This window comes from Carlito syrichta, unplaced genomic scaffold (genome assembly GCF_000164805.1).
Source record: "Carlito syrichta isolate Samal-C Ts95f unplaced genomic scaffold, Tarsius_syrichta-2.0.1 Scaffold308910, whole genome shotgun sequence".
Classification (NCBI taxonomy): domain Eukaryota; kingdom Metazoa; phylum Chordata; class Mammalia; order Primates; family Tarsiidae; genus Carlito; species Carlito syrichta.
In genome coordinates, this window is record NW_007253006.1 from 258,276 (window position 1) to 282,410 (window position 24,135).

A 24,135-nucleotide genomic window follows, 5' to 3' on the forward strand; every position below is an offset into this window, starting at 1 on the left:
TCTAATTGTAACTATGTACCCATTGATCAACTGCTCTCTGTTCCACTCTGTGCTTCTGTTACATCAATTTTTTCTTGTCTTAGATTTTACATGTGAGTAATATCATGCTGTATAATGTCTTTCTATGTCTGACTTATGTCACTTAACATGATGTCCTTCAGATTCATCTATGTTGTTACAAATGAAAGGGTCATTTGATGTAATGGCTGGATGGTATTCCATTGTGTATATATACCACATTTTCTTTACTCATTAATCATTATTGAACACTATAGTTAGTTTCATATCTTAGATATCATAAAGAATGCTGTAATAAATATGGAAGCGCAAAAAAAGTCTCCTCAACATGATTTCATCTTCTTTGGATATATACCCAGTAAGGGATTGCTAGATATAATCAATGTATCAATAAAATAAACCAAACGAAAAATTTTAAAAACATTGAGACAAACAAGAAGCAAATACAAAAACCTCTGGGATACGGCAAAAGCTGTTCATATAGGCAGGTTTTTAGTGATAAACAACAGCATCAAAAACGAAGAAAGATTTCAAATAAACAACCTAATGATGCACTTCAAGGAGTTAGAAAGAACAAATGGAACCCAAAATTAACAAAATGAAGGAAATAAAAAAGTTCAGAAAAGAAAAAAATTCCAAAAGAGTGATTAAAAACACAATGGAAAAGACCAACAAAATGAAAAGTTTTTTTTTTTAAAGATAAACAAAATTGACTGACCTTTAGCTAGACTAAGAAAAAAAGAGAAAACTTAAATAAATAAAATCAGATATGAAATAAGAGACATTACAACTGATATCACAGAAATACAAAAGATTATACAAGACTATTATAAGAACTACGCTAACAAATTTCATAACATAAAAGATACATATAAGTTCCTAGACACATACAAATTATCAAGATTAAATTCTGACAAAATGGAAAATCTAAACAAACAATAACGAGTAGGAACACTGAATCAGTAATAAAAGTTTCCCATCATCCTCGTGTGGTCAGCCAGTTTTCCCAGAATCATTTACTGAATACATTTTCCACTCCCCAGTGGTTGTTGGTGGAGACTTTGTTGAAGATGAGTTGGTTGAGAGATTGAGGTTTTGCTTCTGGAAATTCTATACTGTTGCATTGATCTATATGCCTGTTCTTGTACCAGTACCAGGTTGTTTTGATTACTGTAGCCTTACAATAAAATTTAAAGTCTGGAAATGTGATATTTCCCACTTTGTTTCTTTTGCTAAGGATTGCTTTGGCTATTCATGTTCGTTTATGTTTCCATATGAATTTCTATATTGTCATTTTCAGATCTGAGAAGAATGATGTTGATAATTTAATGAATATTGTGCTGAATCCATAGATTGCCTTGGGTAGGGTGGATATCTTAACAATGTTGATTCTTCCAGTCCATGAGCTTGGAACATTTTCCATTTGTTTGTGTCTTCTTTGATTTCTTTGAGCAGTGTTTTGCAGTTTTCATTGTGAAAGTCTTTCACTTCAAAAATCAGCTCTAACTGAACCAAAACCCTAAACGTAAAACCTCAAGCTAAAAGAATCTTAGAAAACGCAGGAGATACCCTTATGGAAATTGGAATAGGTAATCAATTCCTGATCAAAACCCCAAAAGCCTATGCCATAAGAGATAAGATAGACAAGTGGGACCTCATCAAACTGCAACGCTTCTGCGCAAAGCAAAAGAAACCATCAAGAAAGCGGGGAAACAGCCCACAGAATGGGAAAAAAATATTTGCTAGCTGTATATTTGACAGAGGCCTAACATCCAGGATCTACAAGGAAGTAACTCAAACATGCCAAAAAGAAAAAAACAAAACAAAACAAAACAACAACAACAAAACAGCTCTATTAAAAAGTGGGCAAAAGGTATGAATAGCCACTTCTCTAAATAAGACATATAAGCAGCCAACAGACATGAGAAAATGCTCAGTCTCACTAATCATCAAAGAAATGCAAATTAAAACCACACTGAGATACCACTAACTCCAGTCAGTATGGCCATCATCAGTAAAAAAAATAACAGATGCTGGAGAGGGAAAAGAGGACACTTCTACGCTGTTGATAGAAATGTAAACTAGTACAACCTTTGTGGAAAACAGTGTGGTGATTCCTAAAAATTGACCTTCCATATGACCTAGCAATCCTCCTTCTGAGAATATACCTGGAGGAACTCAAATCATACTATTAAAAAGATACCACCACATGTTTATTGCAGTATTATTTACAAGAGTAAAAACACAGAACCAATTGTGCCACTCATTTGTGGTGGACAGGGTAAAAAAAAAAAATGTGATCATATACTCAATGGAATATTATGCAGCCATAAAGAATGACAAAATTATTATGGATTTCACAGTAACTTGGATGAATTTAGAGTCTATAATACTCAGTGGTCTATGATGGAAACAAAGAATAGAGTACCACATGTTCTCACTCATAAGCAGACCCTGAACATTTATCATAATAGTATAAGAAAGGAATTAGCAATAGTGGGGAACTGTCAGGGGAGGTGGGGGGGGCACACAATATCAATAATGGTACCAGGTCTCAAACCGGGTGAAGAAGGGACCAAAGGGAGGCCCACATTTTACCTACACAATGGTCACATGCATATCTAATCCTGAATTGTACCCAACATCATTAAAATAAAATTAAATTTATAAAAAATTTCCCATCAGTGAAAAGCCCGAAATCTGATGACTTCACTGCTAACTTCTACCAAACAGTTACAGAAAAACTAATGCCAATTCTCCTCCAACTATTCCAGAAAATTAAAAAGAAGGAAAATGTCCAAACTAACTTCACAAGGCCAGCATTATACTGCTTTTGAAGCAAGTCAAAGACAAAACAATAAAGAAAACTATAGGTTGATATCCCTGATGAACATAAATGCAAATATTCTCAAGAAGATACTAACAAACCAAATTCTACTGCGCATTACAAAGAACATTTGCTATGATCAAGTGGGTATTCATCCAAGGTATGGGAAGATGATTTAATATATGCAAATTAATAAATGTGATATACCACATTAACAGAAAAAAGACAAAAACCATATGACCATTTCAATGAACACACAAAAAAATGGACAAAATTCAACATCTCTTCCTGATAAAAACTCTCAACAAATTGCAAATAGAAGTTTGGTTTCTCAACATGACAAAGGCCATATAAGACAAACCCACAACTAACATATGAAACAAGAAAATCTGAATGCTTCTTCCTTAAGAAAAGGAGCAAGACAAGGATGCCTACTTTTATCACTGCTATTCAACATAGTACTGGAAGTCCTAGCCAAAGCACTTGGGGGGGGGGAAATAAATAAAGAAGAAATAAATAAATAAAGGGCAGCCAAATTGGAAAAGAGAAAGTGAAGTTGTCCTTGTTTGGAAATGATTTGCTCTTATATATAGAAAACTCTAAAGACTCCATCAAAACACTGTTAGAACTAATACATAAATTTATATATATATATAATTCTATATATATATCCTTACATTATAGCAAATAAGAGTTATGAAAGTATGAACAACAAAAACTACAAAACACTGTTCAGGGAAGACACAAATAAATGGAAAAATATTCCATTCTTATGGATTGGAAGAATAAACATTGCTAACTTGTCCCTCCTACCCAAGTTAATCTACAGATTCAACACAACACCCATCAAATTACCAACATCATTCTTCTCAGACCTGGAAACAAAAATAAAGAAATTCATATGGAAACAAAAGGAGCACAGATATCCAAAACGATCCTCAGCAAAAGAAACAAAGTGGGAAGCATCACACTTCCAGACTTTATTAAAAGGTTACTATGATCAAAACAGCATGGTATTGGTACAAGAGCAGGCATATAGACCAATGGAACAAGATAGAAATTCTGGAAGCAAAACTTCAATTTCTCAACCACCTCATCTTAGACAAAGCCATCAGAACAACCACTGGGGAGAGGAAACCCTATTTAGTAAATGGTGCTGGGAAACTGGCTGACCTCATGCAGACTAATGAAACAGGACCCCTACCTATCACCATACACAAAAATCAACTCTAAATAGATTAAAGACCTAAATATAAAACCTCAAAGTGTAAGAATCTTAGAAGAAAATGCAGGAGATACCCTTCTGCACATTGGAATAGGCAATCAATTCTTTATCATAAGACAAAAAGTGTATGCCATAAAAGATAAGATAGCCAAGTGGGACTTCATCAAACAGAAAAGCTTTTGAAAAGCGAAGGAATTTATCAAGAAAGCGGGGAGACAACCAACAGAATGGGAAAAATATTTGCTAACTGTATTTCTGACAAAGGCTTAACATCCAGGATCTACAAGGAATTCAAATGAGCCAAAAGGAAAAACAAAACAAAAATAACCAACCCCCCCAGCCTTATTAAAAAATGGCCAAAAGACATGCATAGACACTTCACAAAAGAAGACATGAACAGCCAACAGATACATGAAAAAATGCTCAGCCTCATTAATCATCAGAGAAATACAAACCAAAACAATATTGAGGTACTACCTAACTGCAGTAAGAATGCTCCTCATTAATAAATCAAAGAACAACAAATGCTGGTGAGAATGTGAATAAAAAGTAATGCTTCTACACGGTTGGTGGGAGTGTAAACTGGCTCAACCTCTATGGAAAACAGTGAGAGTATTTGTAAAAGAACTAGAAATTGATCTTCCATATGATCCAGCAATCCCCCTTCTGGGAACATATCCGGAGGAAAGCAAATCATTCTACAAAAAAGATACTTGCACATACATGTTTATTGCAGCACTAGTCACAATAGCAAAAACATAGAACCAACACTGCTGCCCATCAAAAGTGGACTGGATAAAAATAACGTGGCATATATACATGGTGGAATATTGTGCAGTCGTAAAGAAGGACAAAATTATAAACTTTGCAGCAACTTGGATGGATTTAGAGTTCATCATATTCAGTGATCTATCACAGAAACAGAGAACTGAACACCACATGTTCTCACCCATAAATGGGTCCTGAACATTTATCACAATACTATAAAAAGAGGGATCGGCAATAGCAGGACACTGCCTGGGGGGAGGGGAGTACATAACACCAATGGAGTACCTGATCCTAAACCAGGGGAAGTGAGGACCAGCGGGAGGCCCAAACTCCACTTGCACATAGACCACTAATATACCTAATCCTGACTTGTATCTCATATCTTTAATATAAAATAAAGGGGAAAAAAAGGAAAAAGGAAGAAAGGCAAGAAATCCATGAAGGTTCAATTTCTGACTGAGAAGTCAGGAGAATGGAGATGATAGCAGATTGAGCAGAAACAGTTTAGTATTTTAGTGCTTCATATAACAACCAACAGCTACTACTTTTATAGTTATTTATAATTACAAAGTTATTTGTGTACATTATTACATTATTTTATCTTTAAGGCAACATTGAGATAGGCTGGGTGTAATTATCATCTTTATTTTACAGAAAATAGAACTATGACTCAAAAAAATTAAATGATTTATCCTAAGATCTCACAGCTAGTTAATAAAAAACTCAAATTTTATCCCAGATTTGTTGAATTAAAGTCCGGGACCCGGTCTGTTTGTTTGCCTTTTAATTTGTTGTGGATCCAATATTTATTCAGACCCCAAATACTCCTGCTTTAACACTATTTTCTCATTTTTCAATTATGTAACCAAAACAGCTATTGTCTAACGCCATTCTGTGGAGAGGCAGATACAAGGAGTAGGGTAAGAGGAATATCAAACTGCATGACTACATATCTCCAAGAAATGGACACACAGCCATGCATACTTGTGACCTGAAAGTGGCAGCTTCGTTTACAAATGCTCTGCAATAACAAGGAATATTGTGGAGGTAGCCCTTATGTCGTTACCAGAAGTTAGAAGATCTAGTGCAATTTTTAGCATTCTAACATTAGTTGTATGATAACATGCTTGTCAAAAAGTTAATGCAAATCTTATTGGTGGTGGAACATATTATTAATAAACAACTAACACATAGCATTGATCAAAAACATTATTTTGCTCCAGCCACCATTCATCTTGCAAAGGAAGACATCTAACTGATGAAGATTCTGAGACTGTTAGCGATTTGCAGAGCTGGACCCACATGAACTCCATTGCCTTTTGTAGGAACCTCTCCATTTCTTACTCCTCTAGAAAGCCTAGATCAACTTTCTATTTCATTCATTTGCCAAGAATTTTGACTAGAAATTATCAACATTTGATCTGATGAAAACTTTAAAATAAAAACATTAGCTAAAAGCTTTATAAGCCTCTCTTTTCCCTCTTCTACCTATTTTCTGTTCAGACACAATTTGTTGGTTCAATCAAGATCAGATGCCCGGCCAGAAGAAGAATATTTGCCTGATTCCAATAGTTGCATGTCTGTCAGCACTCTGAATGTCACCCTGGATGCTTTGCATGTCCTTCCTGAGCAGCAGAGAGGTGTATGATGGTGAGATTGAGTTAAAATAAATTAATCAAAGTGTCCCCCAGCAGGGCAGGAAAGGTATAATCTTGAAAAAGAACCATTTTCCCTTAGACATTCTTCCATGCAGCCTTGCCCATCTGTTGGCAGAGAGGATTTTTAGCATATTGTCCACACAGATGGATGATGTTAGCAGTGGCTACAATCCCTTGGCCACGGCTTCTGAGCCAGAAGTATGTCAGACTCATCTCTGGAGAATGCAGAGAGAAACGTTGCCATATACCATGTCTCACTTATTTGCTGCAAGCGTTTCCAAGTTGGAAATTGTATAAGCACATGATATTCTTTATTTTTAAAAAAGTGAGAAGTCATTTGGGACCATCCTGAATTGCTCTCTCCAGAATAGAATTTAGAAACCAATTCTGATTCCAATCTTCTAAAATCATTTGAACCTGGGTGTCATCCTGACCTTGGCCTGCCAGCTGCTCTGTTCTGCCTCTTCAAAATCCCATCCATTTATGATTTTTGAACCACCTGTCAGTGTGGTAAGCAAGAGAAAGGATACAAAAGAACAAATGAGACGTAAATATCTCTGTGGGCTTCTCTGTTATTGGAAGTTAATGCAGTTATACTTTGAGCAAGCAGAGGACCCCAACCAAAGAGAAGGAGCAGACTGAAGCGACCACCCCAAAATGGAAGCTAGGAAATGGGTTCCAATCTAATTCACAAGCACTTTTGTATGAGATAAATGGCGTTTTATGTGTACCATGTCCAGTTACAGGCAAATAGCAGATGTTTGATCCTTCTTTTCTTGGTCTTCTTTCATGATCTAGGCAAATCAGCAACACCCCATGAAGCCTCATTTCTAATGAAAAAAAGAGATGAGAATGAAACTAGTACATATTTAGACACTATATATTGCCAAGCACTATGCTAGTTGTTCTACATAAATTTAATATACAAGAAATATATTAATTCATAATCGTGTTTATTCTCTGGTTTCACATATTCCCATCACAGTGATAGTTCCTAGGTACATGAATATCTGGAGATGTGGTAATAAAAAATGGTGATAGGTCACCTCTATAGTCCCTTTTTATTTTAATGATTTGTAAATTTAGCTAATTGTCCTGTTTATCAGGAAATCAAGACTACATAGATAAGCAGTTGTTTGTGCTACTTAGAAAAATAATACTATATTAAACAAAGGATAATTGGTTAAAGGGTTATTAATGGGGCATCTTCCTATTGTAAGGGACAAGCTATTAGAGTTGACTGACTACTCCCTCCTGGGAAACTATATTTCATCCAATCAATTGCTATGGTTCTAGGCAGTCCATCTGAGATATGCGGGCAACTTTGAAGAAAGGGATTATAGTATTTCCCAGTCTCAAGACCAAAGTGCCTTTTGGTGGCCTTCTCTTATAGGCACAACTTTTATCCATTCAGTAAACTGTTTCTCCCTTTACCTCTTCAAGTCTAGGGGCTTTGGATACTTCCTACTGTACTCATCCCTACTAATCCCTAATTAGTTTTCTAACTCCACTTATACCTTTGCAGATAGTTCCTTCACTAACATTTTCAATGACCATTTTGAGTGTGCTGTTTATATCTTGACTGACTTTTGCTTTCTCATGATCTTTACTTGCATTATTTACTGTTTACTGGACTAACTGACTATTGCTTCACAGTCATCTCAAATCCATACACCCAAATCAGGACTCACCACAGATCTGCACCTCCATCTGTGTTCCCCGACTCGGTGATTGATGCTATTCTCTGTTAATTATCAGACAGCAGGGTGGCATCCCAGACCACTTTATCTCACTTCATCCAAATAGTCATTCATTTGTAACAATTATCCTTCAGAACATTTCCCCAATTCACCACCTTTTCCCCATCTGCACAGTTCTCACCTCATTATTTCTCAGGGACAGTATATTATCATCTGCCCTGGCTCAGCTTCCCCTCCCCTCTTCTACTGTTTTCACATCTATCACAATCATATCTGCTCATGCCATTCTACTCTATAAAACCCTTCAGTAACTCCTCATCATCTTGAAGATAGTCTAAGTTACTTAGCAAAGGATATACACCTTCTCCCCCTGCCTTTTTTTAGTCATTTTTCTGATATTTCTTCACAAGAACTCTGTACTCCAGTCCTACCAAGCCCATTGCAGTTTATCACAGATAGTTGCACTTCACACTCGTGCTTTTGATATGCTTTTCCTCTCTCCTACCTCCAGCATCACCTTCTCTAGGAAACTTCCCCAGACAATCCTACAACTGGCTTGGGTGCCTCTTAGATGTTGCTGTGGTCCATAACCTTCAGGTAAGTCAAGGTGCTCTGTGTTCTGTTGGATGAACTACCATTTGTCCTGCTGTATGCCAGGTGAACATCAGAAAACTTATGCTTCATATTCTCCTTAAGGTGCTATCTCTTGTAGGCCTTGATTGAATATGATTGTTCTTGGCAAGTCTCATGACATAAGGCTTGCTGGAATATATGATGGATCTTGAAATCTGAGATGGTTTTTGATCCCTGATCTATCTGCTAGCTTTGTAGCTTTCAAGGGGAAAAAGTCTGGAGAGTGTTATACCAATTAATAGCTTGCATAACTGTGATGTTGAACCCTCAAGTTCCAGAGGGCAGTTTGCAGCAAGAGTATTAGTGAAACTGGTTCTGGATTTTGTCTTTGATCCAGAGCTAGGATCGAACTAGAATTAATTACTCAGGCCTATCTCACTACTACACAGAAGGTCCCCTTTTCACTTGTGAAACAACTGTATTGCTTAGGTAGATATTATTTAATGATTCCAACCTTATTATAAAGTTCAGTGATTTTTAAACTAAAATTAACTATAACAGCAAAGTAGAAAAGTATTATTCAATCTTTGATGAATCCCTTTTATAATGATATGTAATCTCACAACACCTCCTTAGGATTTAAAATAATCATAATTTTTAGGTAGTAAAGATTAAGAAGTATTGTTAATTTTAAAACTTTGGTTCTGATCATTATATAGGGGGTGCCAAAAATGCATACACATTTTAAGAGATGTTATGTATGTATTACTTTTCAAACTTGAATTAAATCACAGCAGCAATGTGTAATAGGTTGTTCACTCAACCACACTTGTGCCATTTTCTTTGACTGTCCTGCCTGTCGCACGGTAACACTAGCATTCATTTGATTAATGCCATCTTTTGAGTGAATGTCATACTTAAAATGTGTATACATTGTTGGCATCCCTTGTATATCCTGTAATAATTATACATCAAATAATAAGATTTGCTTTTTTATCATCTTCAGTCATTTGTATGCATATATATATATATATATATATACACACATACATACATGCATGTATAAGTGTGTGTAAATATATAATAGCTTCAGTCTGAACTTCTCAGGACTCTCTAAAACTCAGTAATGTAGACTGACAGACATCTCACATTTAACATGTCCTGAATTTCCTTTCAAAGATGTGTTCTAATTGCAGCCTTTTACAACTCAGTTAAGGGCAGCTCCAACTTTGCAGTCATTCTTAACTCCTCTTTCTTGAACACCTCACATTCAATTCATCAGCAAATATTGATGACTCTATTCATACACACATACACATACATACATACATACATATATATTTGTTATATATATGTGTGTGTGCATGTGTGTATGCATGTTCCCAATTTTCAGTCCTCATCACCTCCATTGCCACTGCCATAGTCTATGAATCACCATCATCTTTTTGTTTATTCATTGCAATAGCTTTTTACCAGACTCCGTGCTTCTGACTTTGTCTCCTAACAACATATTCTGGGGTTTATTGACTTGTTCTCTTCAAATAAATCAGATAATGTTATTATTCTGCTCAAAATCCTCAGAGTAAAAGCCAACCATCTCAATAGGTTTACAATTTATACAAGCTGACTCTGCTTTCTCTCTGACATCAGCCCTGCTACGCTTCAGACCAAGTTTCCTTCAGCCATAGAAGGTGTCTTGTTATTACTAACATTTCCCAACTCAGTCTCTCCTCAGGATTTTTGCATGTACTATTTACTCTGCCTGGCACATCCTTTTTCCACATATTTTTGTGAGTTATGCACCTCCTTCAAGTGTTTGCTTAGATAGCACCCATAAGTAAAATATTTCCTGATGAATCTATCTAAAATAACTCCCCTTTTCTGGATTTATGTTTCCTTTACCTGCTTCATTTTTTCCCATTTTTTTCCCACAGCATTTATCATTTTCTAATATACAGTATGCTTTGTTAACTTTGTTTTTAAATTTGTTTTTCTCTTCCACTAACAAATACATATTGATACATATAACAAAAAGTAAGGCCCATGTAAACAATAATTTTTATTTGTTATACTCACAGCTAGAACCACAGAAAATAGAAAATTGGCCTGAAAGTAGTATACCTCCATTAAGTATTTGATATTTTGAATGAAATATATATTTATATATATTTATATATATATTTATACACACACACACATATATATATATATATATATACAAATTATAAATTTTTTCACTTACTAAAAAGTTTTTAAAAATTTACTCTATATCATGTTTGGTTAAAAAAAGTTCAGATGAAAAATAAAATAAGATGAGATTACTTCATGTTTAGGTATTGAATGTAATTTAAAGGTAGGTTGAAGTAACACTATATATATTGGCAAAAGCAACCGGCTTTCATGATCTGATGTTGGGAAATATATTTGAAGTTTAAAAACAAAATTGCTTGTTTCATAAAATTCATAATTTATTTCTAAATTAGACCAGACGTGTTTATGGTAATATGAATTAATATTAAGCTGAAAAGTATTCAAAAGCAACTCAGTTCCCAATAGAATTTATTTTACTAAATAAAGTATTCTGAACCCTCACATCTCATTCTTATTAGCTGCTCACTCTACACTCTCTTGGGCAGCCTAAATTTAAATATTTATGGATTTATTTAGTTAATTATTCACGATAGGCAAGATGTGAAGATAACCTGCATGTCCACCAATGGATGAGTGGATAAAGAAAATAAGTATACATTTAATGAATTATTATTATTGCATAATAATGGAATAATACTGTTAAAAAGAAGGAAATCTTGCCCTGTGTGACTATGTCAAGGAACCCACAGGACGTTATGCTAAGTGGGAAAATCAAGCCACAAAAGCACAAATATTGTCTGATTCCACTTACATGAGGTATCTAAAACAGTCAAATTCTTAGAATAAAAAGAGTAAAATGATGGTTGCCAGGGGCAAAGGTCAGAAAGAAATGATGACTTGCTAATCAATAGGTGTAAAGTTTCAGTTGTACAGTTAGTAAGTCGTAGAGATCTGTGGTACAACATCGTGCCTATAGTTAACAACGCTGTATTGTACACTTAACAATTTTTAAGTGGGTAGATCTCATGTTAAGTATTCTAACCATAATTTAAAAAATAGGAGAGAACTTAAAATGGCTGTTTATTTGGACTTAATGGTGTTAAGGTCTTAGAATAATTTTGAAATTCTCGGAAACACTGATTTAAGTAGGACAACTGCTTTAGCTTATAGGAGAAAAAAGATCTAGAGAAGAGGACTTACCTGAGTGGAGGGAGCTCCAGAGCTGAAGAAGCCTCTTCCAATGTCATACATAATGCAGTTTGTATTCTTCTAAGGTTTTTTTTTTCTCCCCAGTTTTAATGTTCCTAATTCAAATACTGTGTCCTTGCCACAATCTCTCCTTTTTTTTTTTTGATTATTGAGTATTGATTATTTTCATGATTAGTAAGCAGGGGTAATTTATTTATTCACATTTTAATTCCCTCTAATTGGGTTGTAAATGAATATATCAACTTACATTTAGTTCTGGTATTTGCTGCCACAATATGAGTGGTAGAATTCTACTGCCTGAGTTCTGATTGACTGAATGCATTTTTGCTCTGTTAGAGAATGATGCATGTATACTCAGGAATAAAAGCAGCAATAACCAATTTTATTTTATTGTCATATGAATTTTATGTATTTTATTAGACTTAAACATGTAGCACTACTAACACTATTAATACTACTACAAAAATAGCTAACGCTGAAGGAACACATTATGTGCTGTACTATGCTAAGCACTTCACCTACATTGTTTCACTTAATCTTCCCAAGCAGCTCTAGTATGTTAGACTACTACTACTTTCTCCTAACACTCTATGCACTTTCCTGTGTCACTGGTTGTGCAGTTCCTTTCGCTTGAGTGTTTTCTTTTGTTTGTATCTATACAAAAAGATCAGCTCCTTTAAAATTTTGCTCTTTGGAAATCTCTTTGGGAAGTGTTTTGAAATATTGCACTCACTTACCACTCTCTACCTATGCTAACTTTTTATCAAGTGTATACTTTACTGAATTTTTCACAATTATAAAATTACTGTGTTAGGTTGAGGCAGGAGGATCGCTTGTGTCTAGGAGTTTGCAGTTACAATGAACTATTATCGCGCCACTGCACTTTAGCCTGAGCAAAAGAGACTCTGTCCTTAAAAAAAGAAAAAAAATTGTGTTTTCCTCTTTAACTTTCCTTAGTAGTTTAACAGATTTTGCAAAGTTCGTGAGCAACCTACCACTGATAAGAAATTACTTGCGTAACATGTTCTCCCTCAAAAGCAGACCCTGAACAATTTTCATAATACGCGAAAGGAATTGACAGTAGTGGGAAACTTCCAGGAGAGGGAGAGAGGCACACTTCATCAATAAGAGTACCTGATCTCAAACCAAGTGAAGTGGAGACCAAAGTGAGGCCTAAACTTTACGTACACAATGACCATTTGTATACCTAACCCTGAATTGTTCCCCAAATCTTTAAAATAAATAAATAAATAAGTAAATAAATAAATAAATAAATAATTACCTAAAGTTGCACAGCTCACGGCTGGTTTTTTTGTCATTTCATATCATTAAATTTAATGTCATGATTACTAAGCAGAAGTAATTTATTTATTCACATTTTACTAGATTTTACAGGTAGATAAATCTGTCAGTAGATTTATTTTTTGAAGCATTTTATCTACTGTGTTTCTCTTGACTTTGAGGTCAGAAATATATAGGAGGTCAGATACCATATTGGCTAGTAATAAGTTAAAGTGGGCATATGTACTATTTTGCCCAGAACAGTTCCTAGGTAACGTTATTGTCCCAAAATCACTAATATTGACAATGTATTTAACTCTTAAAATATCCTATTCTAAATAAAAAATACATAATCACTTTGGAAATTGTGCATATATGGCTTGCCTCTTTCAATCCTGACTTAAAGAAAATTGTTCTAATATTTTATTATTACTGTCATGTTGGTTATAGATTTCTGATAGTTTTTTAATCTTGTTTTCTTATATGTTTAGGTGCTAATTTATTTTATTTAATCAAGAATTAGTTTTGTTTTATCAAATGTTTTTATATTATCAATTACATATACCACATTTTTCTTTAATATGTTAATGAAGTAAACTATATTAAAAGATTTTCTAATATTGAACCAAAATTACAACCCTGGTATTATCTATATTTGTTTGTGAAGTATTATTAATTTATTAAATTTCACAATTTTATTTGTAAATACTTTAAGATTTAAAAAATGCTTAAAATGAGATTAAACTATACATTTTTTATTTCCACCTTGTCCGATTTGTGTACAAAAATGATAAAAGCCTCATAAATAAGGTAGATATTTCTATGTTTTTCCAGATTTCATATTTATAGGTCATGGTGAAATTTACCTGTTAAATGTTTAAGTTTATGCTTTTTAGAGTAAGATATTTTAAAATTCCATTTCATAATTTTTAAATTAATGATTTGAGGTTTTAACTTATTTTGTTTCAACTTGGTAATTTATATTTTTCTTAGAATAATATTTATAACTTTTAGATTTTTAAACTTACTACTATACATTTTTACCTAAAAGTTTTATATATCTATATTTTGGTCAGGCACGGTGGGTCATGCCTGTAATCTCAGTACTTTGGGAGACTGAGGTAGGAGGATCATTTGAGGTCAGGAATTCAAAGCCAAGTTAGGCAACATATTGAGACCCTCACCTTTCTCTCTCTTGTCTGTCTCTCTCTCTCTCTCCATATATATATGTATATATATGTGTGTGTGTGTGCGCATATGTATACATACACGTATTTTGCATATATAGAAACAATACATGTATATTTTTCTAGCTATTTATTTTGTTTCTCATTACTAATTTTGTTTGTGGTGTCTCGCTTTTACTTGATTAGATGAATGTTTGGCAATATATTGATCTTTTCAAATGAAAAGACTTTGATTTTAGATCATTTTTGTCATATTTTTTATATTGCTTTTGACTTAATAAATATTAATTATTTGTATTATATCTGTGATTTCTTGTTTATTTCTCAACATCTTTGAATGTTTAATTAATTTATGTTAGGTCTTTGAAAACATATACATTTAAGGTAAAATATGTTATTTGGCTTACTCTTTGGTTGTTCTACAGATTCAGTATACAGGGGTCTAACTAATGTTCATGTATAGGTAGTTTGAAATTTTATTTTAGTTATTTTAAAAAAAATTTACTCCAGAGACATCTTAGAAGAAAGATCCCAAGTGAACACATTTCTTTTAAATATTTTTTAAATTTAATATTTTATATATTTTTGTCAGTGAATGTAGCCAGCATAAGTTTTGCTCTCTGGAATTTGTTAAAATTTCCTTTGTGGCCTAATCCAAGTTCAGTGTTTATGAATGTCTTAAGGATGATGAAAAGAATGTCTGTTCTCTCTTAACAGGAAGAAAGCTCTAAATAGATTTGTTTGATTATTCTTGCTATTTGTGTTACCTGAGTTCTCTAAAAATTTATTTATTTATTTTTGGCCACTTAATACACTTGTGAGTTAAGAATATTAAACCACACCTTTGTGATTGTGGATTTTTTTTCTTATGTTTATATTAACTTTGCTTTATAAGTTTTGAAGCCCCATTGTTAAGTGTATATGGGTTTATAACTGTTTTATCTTCTTTGTATATTTTTATCAATTTAAAATATCCATTTTATTCCTTTTAATTACTTTTATTTTGAATAATGTCTTGTTAGATGTGATTATTCCTATACTTGCCTTTATTTGGCATTTGTCACTTTAAAGACTCTGAATATATTAGAACTGGGTAAACTGATGTTGTTGGTTCAACAAATAACATCACTCAGTAACACAATTGTGTTTTTCTTTTCCTGGGAGTAGAGAATCTTAACTTCCTTTAATTTACTTGGATTTTTTAATGTGTTTGTTGGCCCTGCCATCATCATTCATATTTTTCTTGGGGTCCCAACTCCTACTTTGCCAATTAGAAATAGTTGTATTTCAATCTCTTTTTATTTTTTAAAAATTGATTTCAGTTTTTTGTAGCCATACACAAAACAAGAAAGCATTTCCGCTGACTTCTTTCATATTGGCTGGCTAGAACTAGCCAGGATGTTTTCTTAATTTTGTTGCTTATTTGTCCTGGGTTATTAGAGTGGGTACTTGACTTCCCAGAATAAGACCTTTTCTCCCTGTTTGCAATTTAAATTTTTTCATGTCTCTTTGAAAAGTGGAGTGAATGTATTAGGGCTAATGATGCTATTTGAGCTATTCAGAAAGAAGTCTTAAGTATGTTGTACAGTGTACAAAATATAGGACAGTAAAGGGCTGAATATGCAGGAGTAGAAATGCATTAGTATGGTATGTGTTATTGATGTGTCCATGTAATTTTACTCATCTAGGTAAATTAGAAAGAATCTGGCAACAGTTTCTAAAGATAGCTAATGGATAATACTCTGTAACCCTTCTTCTGTCATTGGAATATACTTAACTAGTTAGTCAGCATCTACTAATGTTGTAACTCACATATTGCTTCATCTGAGGCTGTCAGAGCTAAGAGAACCACCCAATATTTCTGACAAAAAAGATAAAATAAAATATAAAAGAAAACCCTCAGCTTGACTCATGGAAGTAAAAGCAAATGTGTTAATAGAAGTCTGAGAAATCAGAAAATGGGAAGAGAGTGAATAACAAAACTGAGCAATACTTCTCAGGGTTCAGTAAAATGACTCCTGAAGGTGATGTTATAACTGTTTTCTGCTCTAAAAGCCTCAGGAGGCCAGGTGTGATGACTCATGCCTGTAATCCCAGCACTTTGGGAAGCCGAAGTGGGAGGATTGCTTGAAGCCAGTTTCATTACATCTGACCAGCCTGGACAATATAGAGAAACTCAGTCTCCACAAAAACCAAACCAAAACAAAACAAAAACAACTGGGCGTGATGGCATGCACATGAAGTAGTTCCAGCTATTGGGAATGTTAAGGTGGGAGGATACACTGAACCCAAGAGTTTGAGGCTGCATGAGATATGATGATGCCACTGCACTTCAGCGTGGGTGACAGAGTGAGATACCACATGAATACATAAATAATTAAATAAGAAAGCAAGCCTCAGGAGATTATCATAGAAATACATTTTGAAGACTAAAATAAAAAAGGTGTACAAATTTGATATTTATATCACAGATTTAATGAAACTCTACTTTTTTTTATTTAAAAAGATAATGCATACTAGCATATCAAAGACTGGTAAGTTCTGAAGTGAAGACAATCATTTAATTTGAAGTTATTATATTTTCCAAACTTTTAAAACTCTAAAAACTTCAATTTTATAAATCGTCTATTACAATTTAGCAGTTCAGAAAAGGTGATTTGCCATATTATGTGATTTTCATGGACATGTCATTATATAATTTATATTTCTATCCTGTAATAGAAATATGATAATATATAAAACTTTACTATTTTAGGTAAATAAGTAAAAATAAAAGCTGTATTTTTAAATAAGCCAAATATATCTGATATATATATATATATATATATATATATATATATATATATATCACATAACTAACCTGTTTCACAGGTCATATATAAAATGACTTATGTCATCACTTTCATCTTTTTGGCTAAGATCAAGTGTAAAACAACTTATGTCCTGGAAAAAAAATTACCGTTGACTTGTTGTAAAAGCTAACTTAAAATATTTAAATTAAAATATTTTGGGAGGTTAAATTTTCCTGCAATATCTTTGGTTTAGGATTCTAAGAATGGCTAAAGAAGTTGAGTTTAAGTATTCCCTTCATAGAAATTATCCACTAACGTAATAATTAAAAATAATAAGCAGGACAAAATGTAGTAACTTATTCTGAACATCAAAATACTTTGAGGAAAAATGTAAATACTATGTTCTTGCTTAAGGAGGTAACTTCATTGATATAATTCTACTTATTCACCTGTCTATATATCTGGACATTGAAAAAGTAAATGTTTGATAGTTGTTGATGCTAGACAACTGGTCATTCTTGCACAGCATAACCAAAAAGTTGGCTACCATTCAACAAAGATTATAACAAAAGAAAAGCATTATTTCTGTGATGCTCAATAATAACTTACTGAGTTATCCATGATGGACAATTCTGTGGCTACATATCAGCTCAAGCCTCTAATAGGTTCCCCCATGACACATGTTTTAAGTTGGACAAGAATTTGTTATAGCTCCACAAGTAATACTGGACATAACATATATAAGCTGCCTGCTGGATATTAGCTGAATACTAAATTCTACATTGCCACTAATATTAGCTATTAACTATTGAGTGTGTATCAGAAAGACTGTAAATGAAAGAAATCTCACAGGTTATTTTTAACTCACCTCTGCATTTAAAGTAAGAGAAATTGAGCTGTGGAGAAATCAAGATAATTCATTGGTGATGGTGGCAGTTTTAGATCCTGGATTTTAATTCAGTGTTATTTCTATTGCATCACCTGGTTTTGAATGGCTTTCTATGATTCTATGGACACTGACAGAGTTGTTTTGATTTTTAGAAGATGATTTTTTGCATATGGTTCATATATAGCACCTCAACTTCAGTTTTATGTGAGCATATGCCCATTCATGTCACTTCAGAATAGAAGACTCTGGAGGATAGAGTCTGACAAAGCAGAGAAACCGGTTTCCTTTTTAAGATAAAAATATTTTGTACAATAATATATGTAAATATGTGTATCTGTGTATATATGTGTATATACTAGGGGTGCCAAAACATGTATATACATTTTAAGAGATATTATCTATAATAAAAATCAAAAATTAGTCCGATGTGGTAGCATGCACCTGTAATTTCGGCTACTTGGAAGACTGAGGCTGAAGGATTGCCGGAGCCCAGCAGGTCGATGCTGGCCGTGAGTGTGCCACTGCACTCCAGCCTGGGCGACAGAGTGAGACTCCCACTCAAAAAAAAAAAAAGCGATGTTATCTATGTATTACTTTTAGTTTGACATTATCAGAAGTATTGGACACTGATGATAACCACCTTGAGCACCTCTTGTAATTGCAGAAGTCAAACGTGACTTGTATTCATCTTTTGTTGTCAGTTTATTTTGAGTATTACAGTTTTAATGCAGTTTTTCCTTTATTAAAATGTGTATACATTTTTGGCACCCTCTGTATATAATGAGCATAAAAAATATAGTGTCAGAAGTATAGATTTAAAAAGCTACATTATTTTTCTCTTCTACGCATCAATCATCTACCTTATACTGGTTTTAGGTTTTCACTTATTTGTTTTCAGAGAATGTAAATTTGCTTAAAAATCAGTCAAATAAAAGGTATTTTGACAAGTAAGTTTTTTCTGGAGAAATTATTGCACACATGTACAAACAAACACACATATGCACACACATACAGATGGACTCAAAAATAAAACAACCATATGTAAACGTGTGTAGACACACACATATACACACATAAATATTCTATTTTATCTGTGTGGTGCTAATTCTATCAACAAAGATAATTACAAAACTGTTTCTAAAATTTGGATGTCTAAACACATCAATAGTATATATTTCCTACATTCCTTTTTTTAAATACTTATTTATGTCTCAAAACCTGTTTGTAGATGTCTTTGGAGATAGCATCTCTGGTTAGTTTGTGGTTGGTTTATATTTTCATTTTAATCTATTATCCACTGCTTACCTTGTAACCCCATACTTCAAGTTGTATTGGTCATCCAGAATTTAAGATTAATGAGAGGCATGGCTCTTTTTTGTCTTAGAAAACACTATTAAGACAGCATTCTAAACATTTGAGGGGAATAATATTAAAGTCATATCATAGTCTTTTTTAATGTTTTTCAAAAAGTTACTGGCTTCACAAACACCAACTATAGCATGATTTAGACAACTGAGAAACAGGCAAGTGTATTTTAAAATGCTAAAATAAAACATTTATACAAGTACAAAGCGAAACAATGGTGATAAAAATGTTAAACTTTATGAAAAAAATCATTTGCAATTCACATCAAAATAATTTAACATTCTCGATTATTTTAATAGTACAAGCTGCAACAACAGAAAAAGAACAGATACACGCACACAATTTTAAAACCAAATCAGTTATAAGTGCAGAAAAAAGTAAGTACAAGCACTTGTAGCCCACACAAATCTTTTAGGATTGGCACCATCTTTCTAAAACATCTATATTCTATATAGATTTCTAATTACAACACCATCAGCAGCTGCCATTGATTTCTAGAAATACACACAATATACATAGTATATTTGTTCACATTGGGAAGATCAGTGAAATTAGCCAACTATTTTATACATGCCTCATTCTTCAATAGACAGTAGAGAATTTTCCAGGCCTCAAAACCTATTCAAAGTGAATTCTGATTTATCTTTATGCTTTCACTGATCTGTATTTTTTCACAGTATAAAATTGTAAATGGTAACTATAGAGATTCTTACAGCTTAAGGGTTATTAATAAGCTGTTGCTAAATGTGAACTCAGATAATACCTTTGAAGTCTCCGAAACATGTACATTTTGCTGGGAGACTAGCATAGGAAATGTTTTTTTTTTCTTTTTTCTTTTTTTTAAAAAGAGTGTTTAATTCCTGGTTTGGAAGTCACAGAACTGCAGCAGAGTCATTATACAATTCATTTACAGTCAGAAATAGCTCCTAGTCTTCCTGATTACTTGCTGGTAGCAGCAGTAGTTTGGGAAAGACTGGTTCTTTCAAGGATTAGCACATTGGGGGATTTGCTTTTTTCTCTTGCTTCAATTAAATCTCTTATATTTTTTTCTTTCTATACTCCCTTTCTGTTCTCCACTCCTAGCCCAGAAAGGCAGTTCTCCCCAGTCCAGATATATCTGCAGGCCGCCTCCACTCCTCTCCCAGAAAAGAAGGACGAGTAGACTGCTAAGCCAGTAGAATTTGATCAAACCAGGTTTTCATCCTGGGGCAGTCTCACCTTTAGGGTCACTTCACTGAGCCTTAGCATTTCCCCTTCCTTTTAGTCATACTGGTCCCAACTGAATTAATATTGGGCACCAGGAGCAGATTGTTTTCAATGAAATTCAATGAAAATCGGTACCCAAATGAATTGTGAGGTTCATATCCTAGCCCTAGAATGAATATTCAGTTCTCTTTGTATTATAGAGTTATTATTGGAACCTGGTGTTAGAATTGGCAAAGAGACAGAGTTAGCATCATTCCAAAATAAAAGATCTCAAGAATGCACTGCTAGTAATCTTATGTCCAATATACAATGTATTCAATGAAATGGCAAAAGTTATACAGAAATACACAGAAAAAATATATCTTGTTCTCTTCTAATTGGGTAAATTCTTTTTATTATTACAGTTTATGATATGTGGAATTATCAGATGGCAATTTACTTGCATTAAATTTTAATTTCTAATGAAGTTTCTTATAAGGTAGTGTACTTTTTGAAGAGATATGTTACTAAAAAATTAGAAAATGAATTTGGTCATGGAGACAGTTTAAAAATGTTCTTTTATTGATCAATAGAGTGAAATTTATTGAACTTGAGAATAAAATTAAAATCAATATAAGGATTTCATGAAATAACTTTTAAAACATAGAGAGAATATATCTAGAAAAGTTTCAACGCTTAAGAAATCCAGATAGTAATCTCTAGGTGAATGCTACCCTTTTGATGAGGATTCAGGGGGTATTAATATGTCAAAATATTTACATTTGGTTTTTGGTAGAGGCAGACATTTGCTTTTAATGTAACCATGAAACTTAGGTAGATTCCACTTATGCTTCAAGAGCCTCATTATAATATTTGGGATCAGGGTGCTCTTAAGCTGTTATTTTCAAATCTGTCATGAGAGGTTTGATCTTTTAAAAATTAATATTTTATTAAAGTAATGTTAGTTTTTAATACTTTATATTGGGAGCTTTGACTTAAAATTTCAAATAAGAACAGATATCAGAAAGAAAAGTCAACAAGTAGTATGTTTATTATAACTGGTAGACGTGCAGACTTTCATTTCTCATTTTTCTTATAAGTAGATGTGAAATAAAAAATAGTTACCAAAAGAAGAATATTGAGCTAAAGAGTTTAATTTATTTTTCTCTCTGCTAAAAATATACTTCTGCCTCCCAGCAAATCTTTTTCATAAGGCTATCTTTAGTATAAGGCTAGGTCAACTGAAATTTAAATGTATAGGACACCTCCTCCTTGTATTACTATCCTTACTGAAAAATCAAAACATTTGGTACCTGAGGATAGCTGCTGCAATGGGAGGAAGAGATGACAGTGGATGCAGGTCTTAAACTATGAATTTTACCTATTTGAGAATATCAAAGCACGTGTGTTTCCATTATAGCTCTAGATTTCTTTTCTGCAGTTTTTAAAAAGTGACAGTATGAAGTGCACAAAATCATGTTAATAGTTATTTCTAAAAGAAAATATTAATAATTGCTTTGCCTCTTTTTGGAATGGCTGAGAAAGATTGTATGGTTGATATTTATTAAGGTTCCTCTGTTTTAGTATTCTGTATTGCTTTGAAAAATCTATGTTTGTCATAGTTCATAGCTGCCCTGATTAAGCAGCCAAGAATAGTTAAAAATCATTGCTCATTGGCACAGTTATCTCTCCACTAAGCTGACTTGACACAGTTTGAAATTTTCAGTGTATTAAGATTGTGTTAATTCTTTCAACAACAGTCCCTAGAATCATGACAATGTCTTCATTGGGTCTATGGACCACTCTTCCAAGTGGTGGAACTCAAAAAGAATAGAGGAGCTTTTTGTGCATCAGGTTCTCAAAAGAAAGGAATGAAGAAGCCCCAATGCGTATTTTAGTATTTTAGCTGGCAATGCTAACGGAACAGCATTCATAAGGAGGAGTGGCTGTGTTTCATGAAAGAGATAGCCAGCTGGAGCTCAAGAATTATTATTATAAAGAGAATTTCCAGCTACACAATTGCACCCCAGTGAGGGAATTACAAAACAGTATTCCAGAAAATATTTTTTTGCTACTCCAGTATTGATTGGCAACATGGTGAAATAGTCAAGAAATCTTCCACTGGTTTTCTTGGTTAATGGAGGTGAATCTGAAATAACTAGGTGGAATCCCCGATGCAGGCTTTTGGAAGAGTATTTCACAACCAAATTGTAGAGGAAAGTCTCTGGTAGAAGCCCTACACAGTACAACAGTGCAGCACTCACCATCCAGTCGTGTGTTATGCATGGGTCGCACTCACAACAATGTAAATACTGGGCCCAAGTTCCTGCTTTTCAAGGTCTTTAAAGGAAAGAGAGAGAGAGAGATGTTGGAGTTTCAGTCCCAGATTTTGAGTTTGTTAGAAAATGTACATTCATGGTTGGTGAATCAAAGACTCTTCTGGGAAAAGAAGGAAAGTAAACAAATAAAACTTTTTACAGTTGCTTATTAACTATGCTTTTCACCCTCCATGATGCTGTTTCACACTCACTCCTTCCCTAGCGCAAAGCACTTGGTATGTAACTTTGAACAGACTCCGTGTCAGCCCTCAAAAATATAAGCAGTGGTTCTTAAAAGCCCATGTTTTCTAAGGCCACTAGAAGAAAATCTGCCGAAAAACTCGTGGTTGGTGTCTTCGTCGGTTGTTGCGAAATAGCACGATTCATCTCATGTTTCCATAACAGGGTGTACTTGGCTTCTTCCACCTCGGTCTTAAGCAGGTGACTGCGTGTCACTGCGTCTGTGTGAACACCGGAGGTCTCGGCTCTGCACGCGGAACCCAGCGTGGCTTCCAGTGGCTTTCACAACGACGAGGAGCTCTGAGAGTAATCTCTTATGATAAGAGTGTCATATTTGGGAGACGACGGGATACAGAGGGCCGACTCGGACACTGGTGAGTTGGGGGTGGTACTCCCCGAGTCCACCGAGTCTCTGAAGGGGGACGGCGGCGTGAGGGCCACCAGCTCCTCCAGGTCTGGCTTGCCGGCCGCAGCCTCCGGCCCGGCCGCGGGGGTCTCCCGGGCAGTGCCCCCAGCCGCCGGGGCCCCCGCTGCGGGCTGCGCGCCACCGCCCGTGACCTCGATGGCCGGCAGGGGCTGGATCTCGGCGAACGTCGTCATCGTCGTGGGCAGCTGGATCTCTTTGGGGATCAGGTAGGACGAGCAGAGCGGGGCGCCCGCGCCGGGCCCCGGGGCCGCGGTGGACAGCATCATGGAGTTGAGCTCGCTGATGTTGGCCGTGAAGCGGGTCACCACGCTGCTGATCTGCTCCATGAGCGAGCCCTGCGACGAGCTGCTGCGCGCCGCGGGCTCCGAGTGCAGCGATGGCA

At 34.5% G+C, this 24,135-nt stretch overlaps 1 protein-coding gene across 1 annotated transcript in view; it reads right to left on the minus strand.

Moving 5' to 3' along the window:
* Positions 1 to 19,647: 19,647 nt before the first annotated feature.
* GRM5 (glutamate metabotropic receptor 5) overlaps positions 19,648 to 24,135 on the minus strand; it is a 176,645-nt gene continuing 172,157 nt past the window's right edge. The window contains exon 9 of the mRNA XM_021716750.1: positions 19,648 to 24,132. Coding sequence (XP_021572425.1) covers positions 23,609 to 24,132 — 524 coding nt within the window. The 3' untranslated portion in view covers positions 19,648 to 23,608. The remainder of the gene's footprint in view (positions 24,133 to 24,135) is intronic.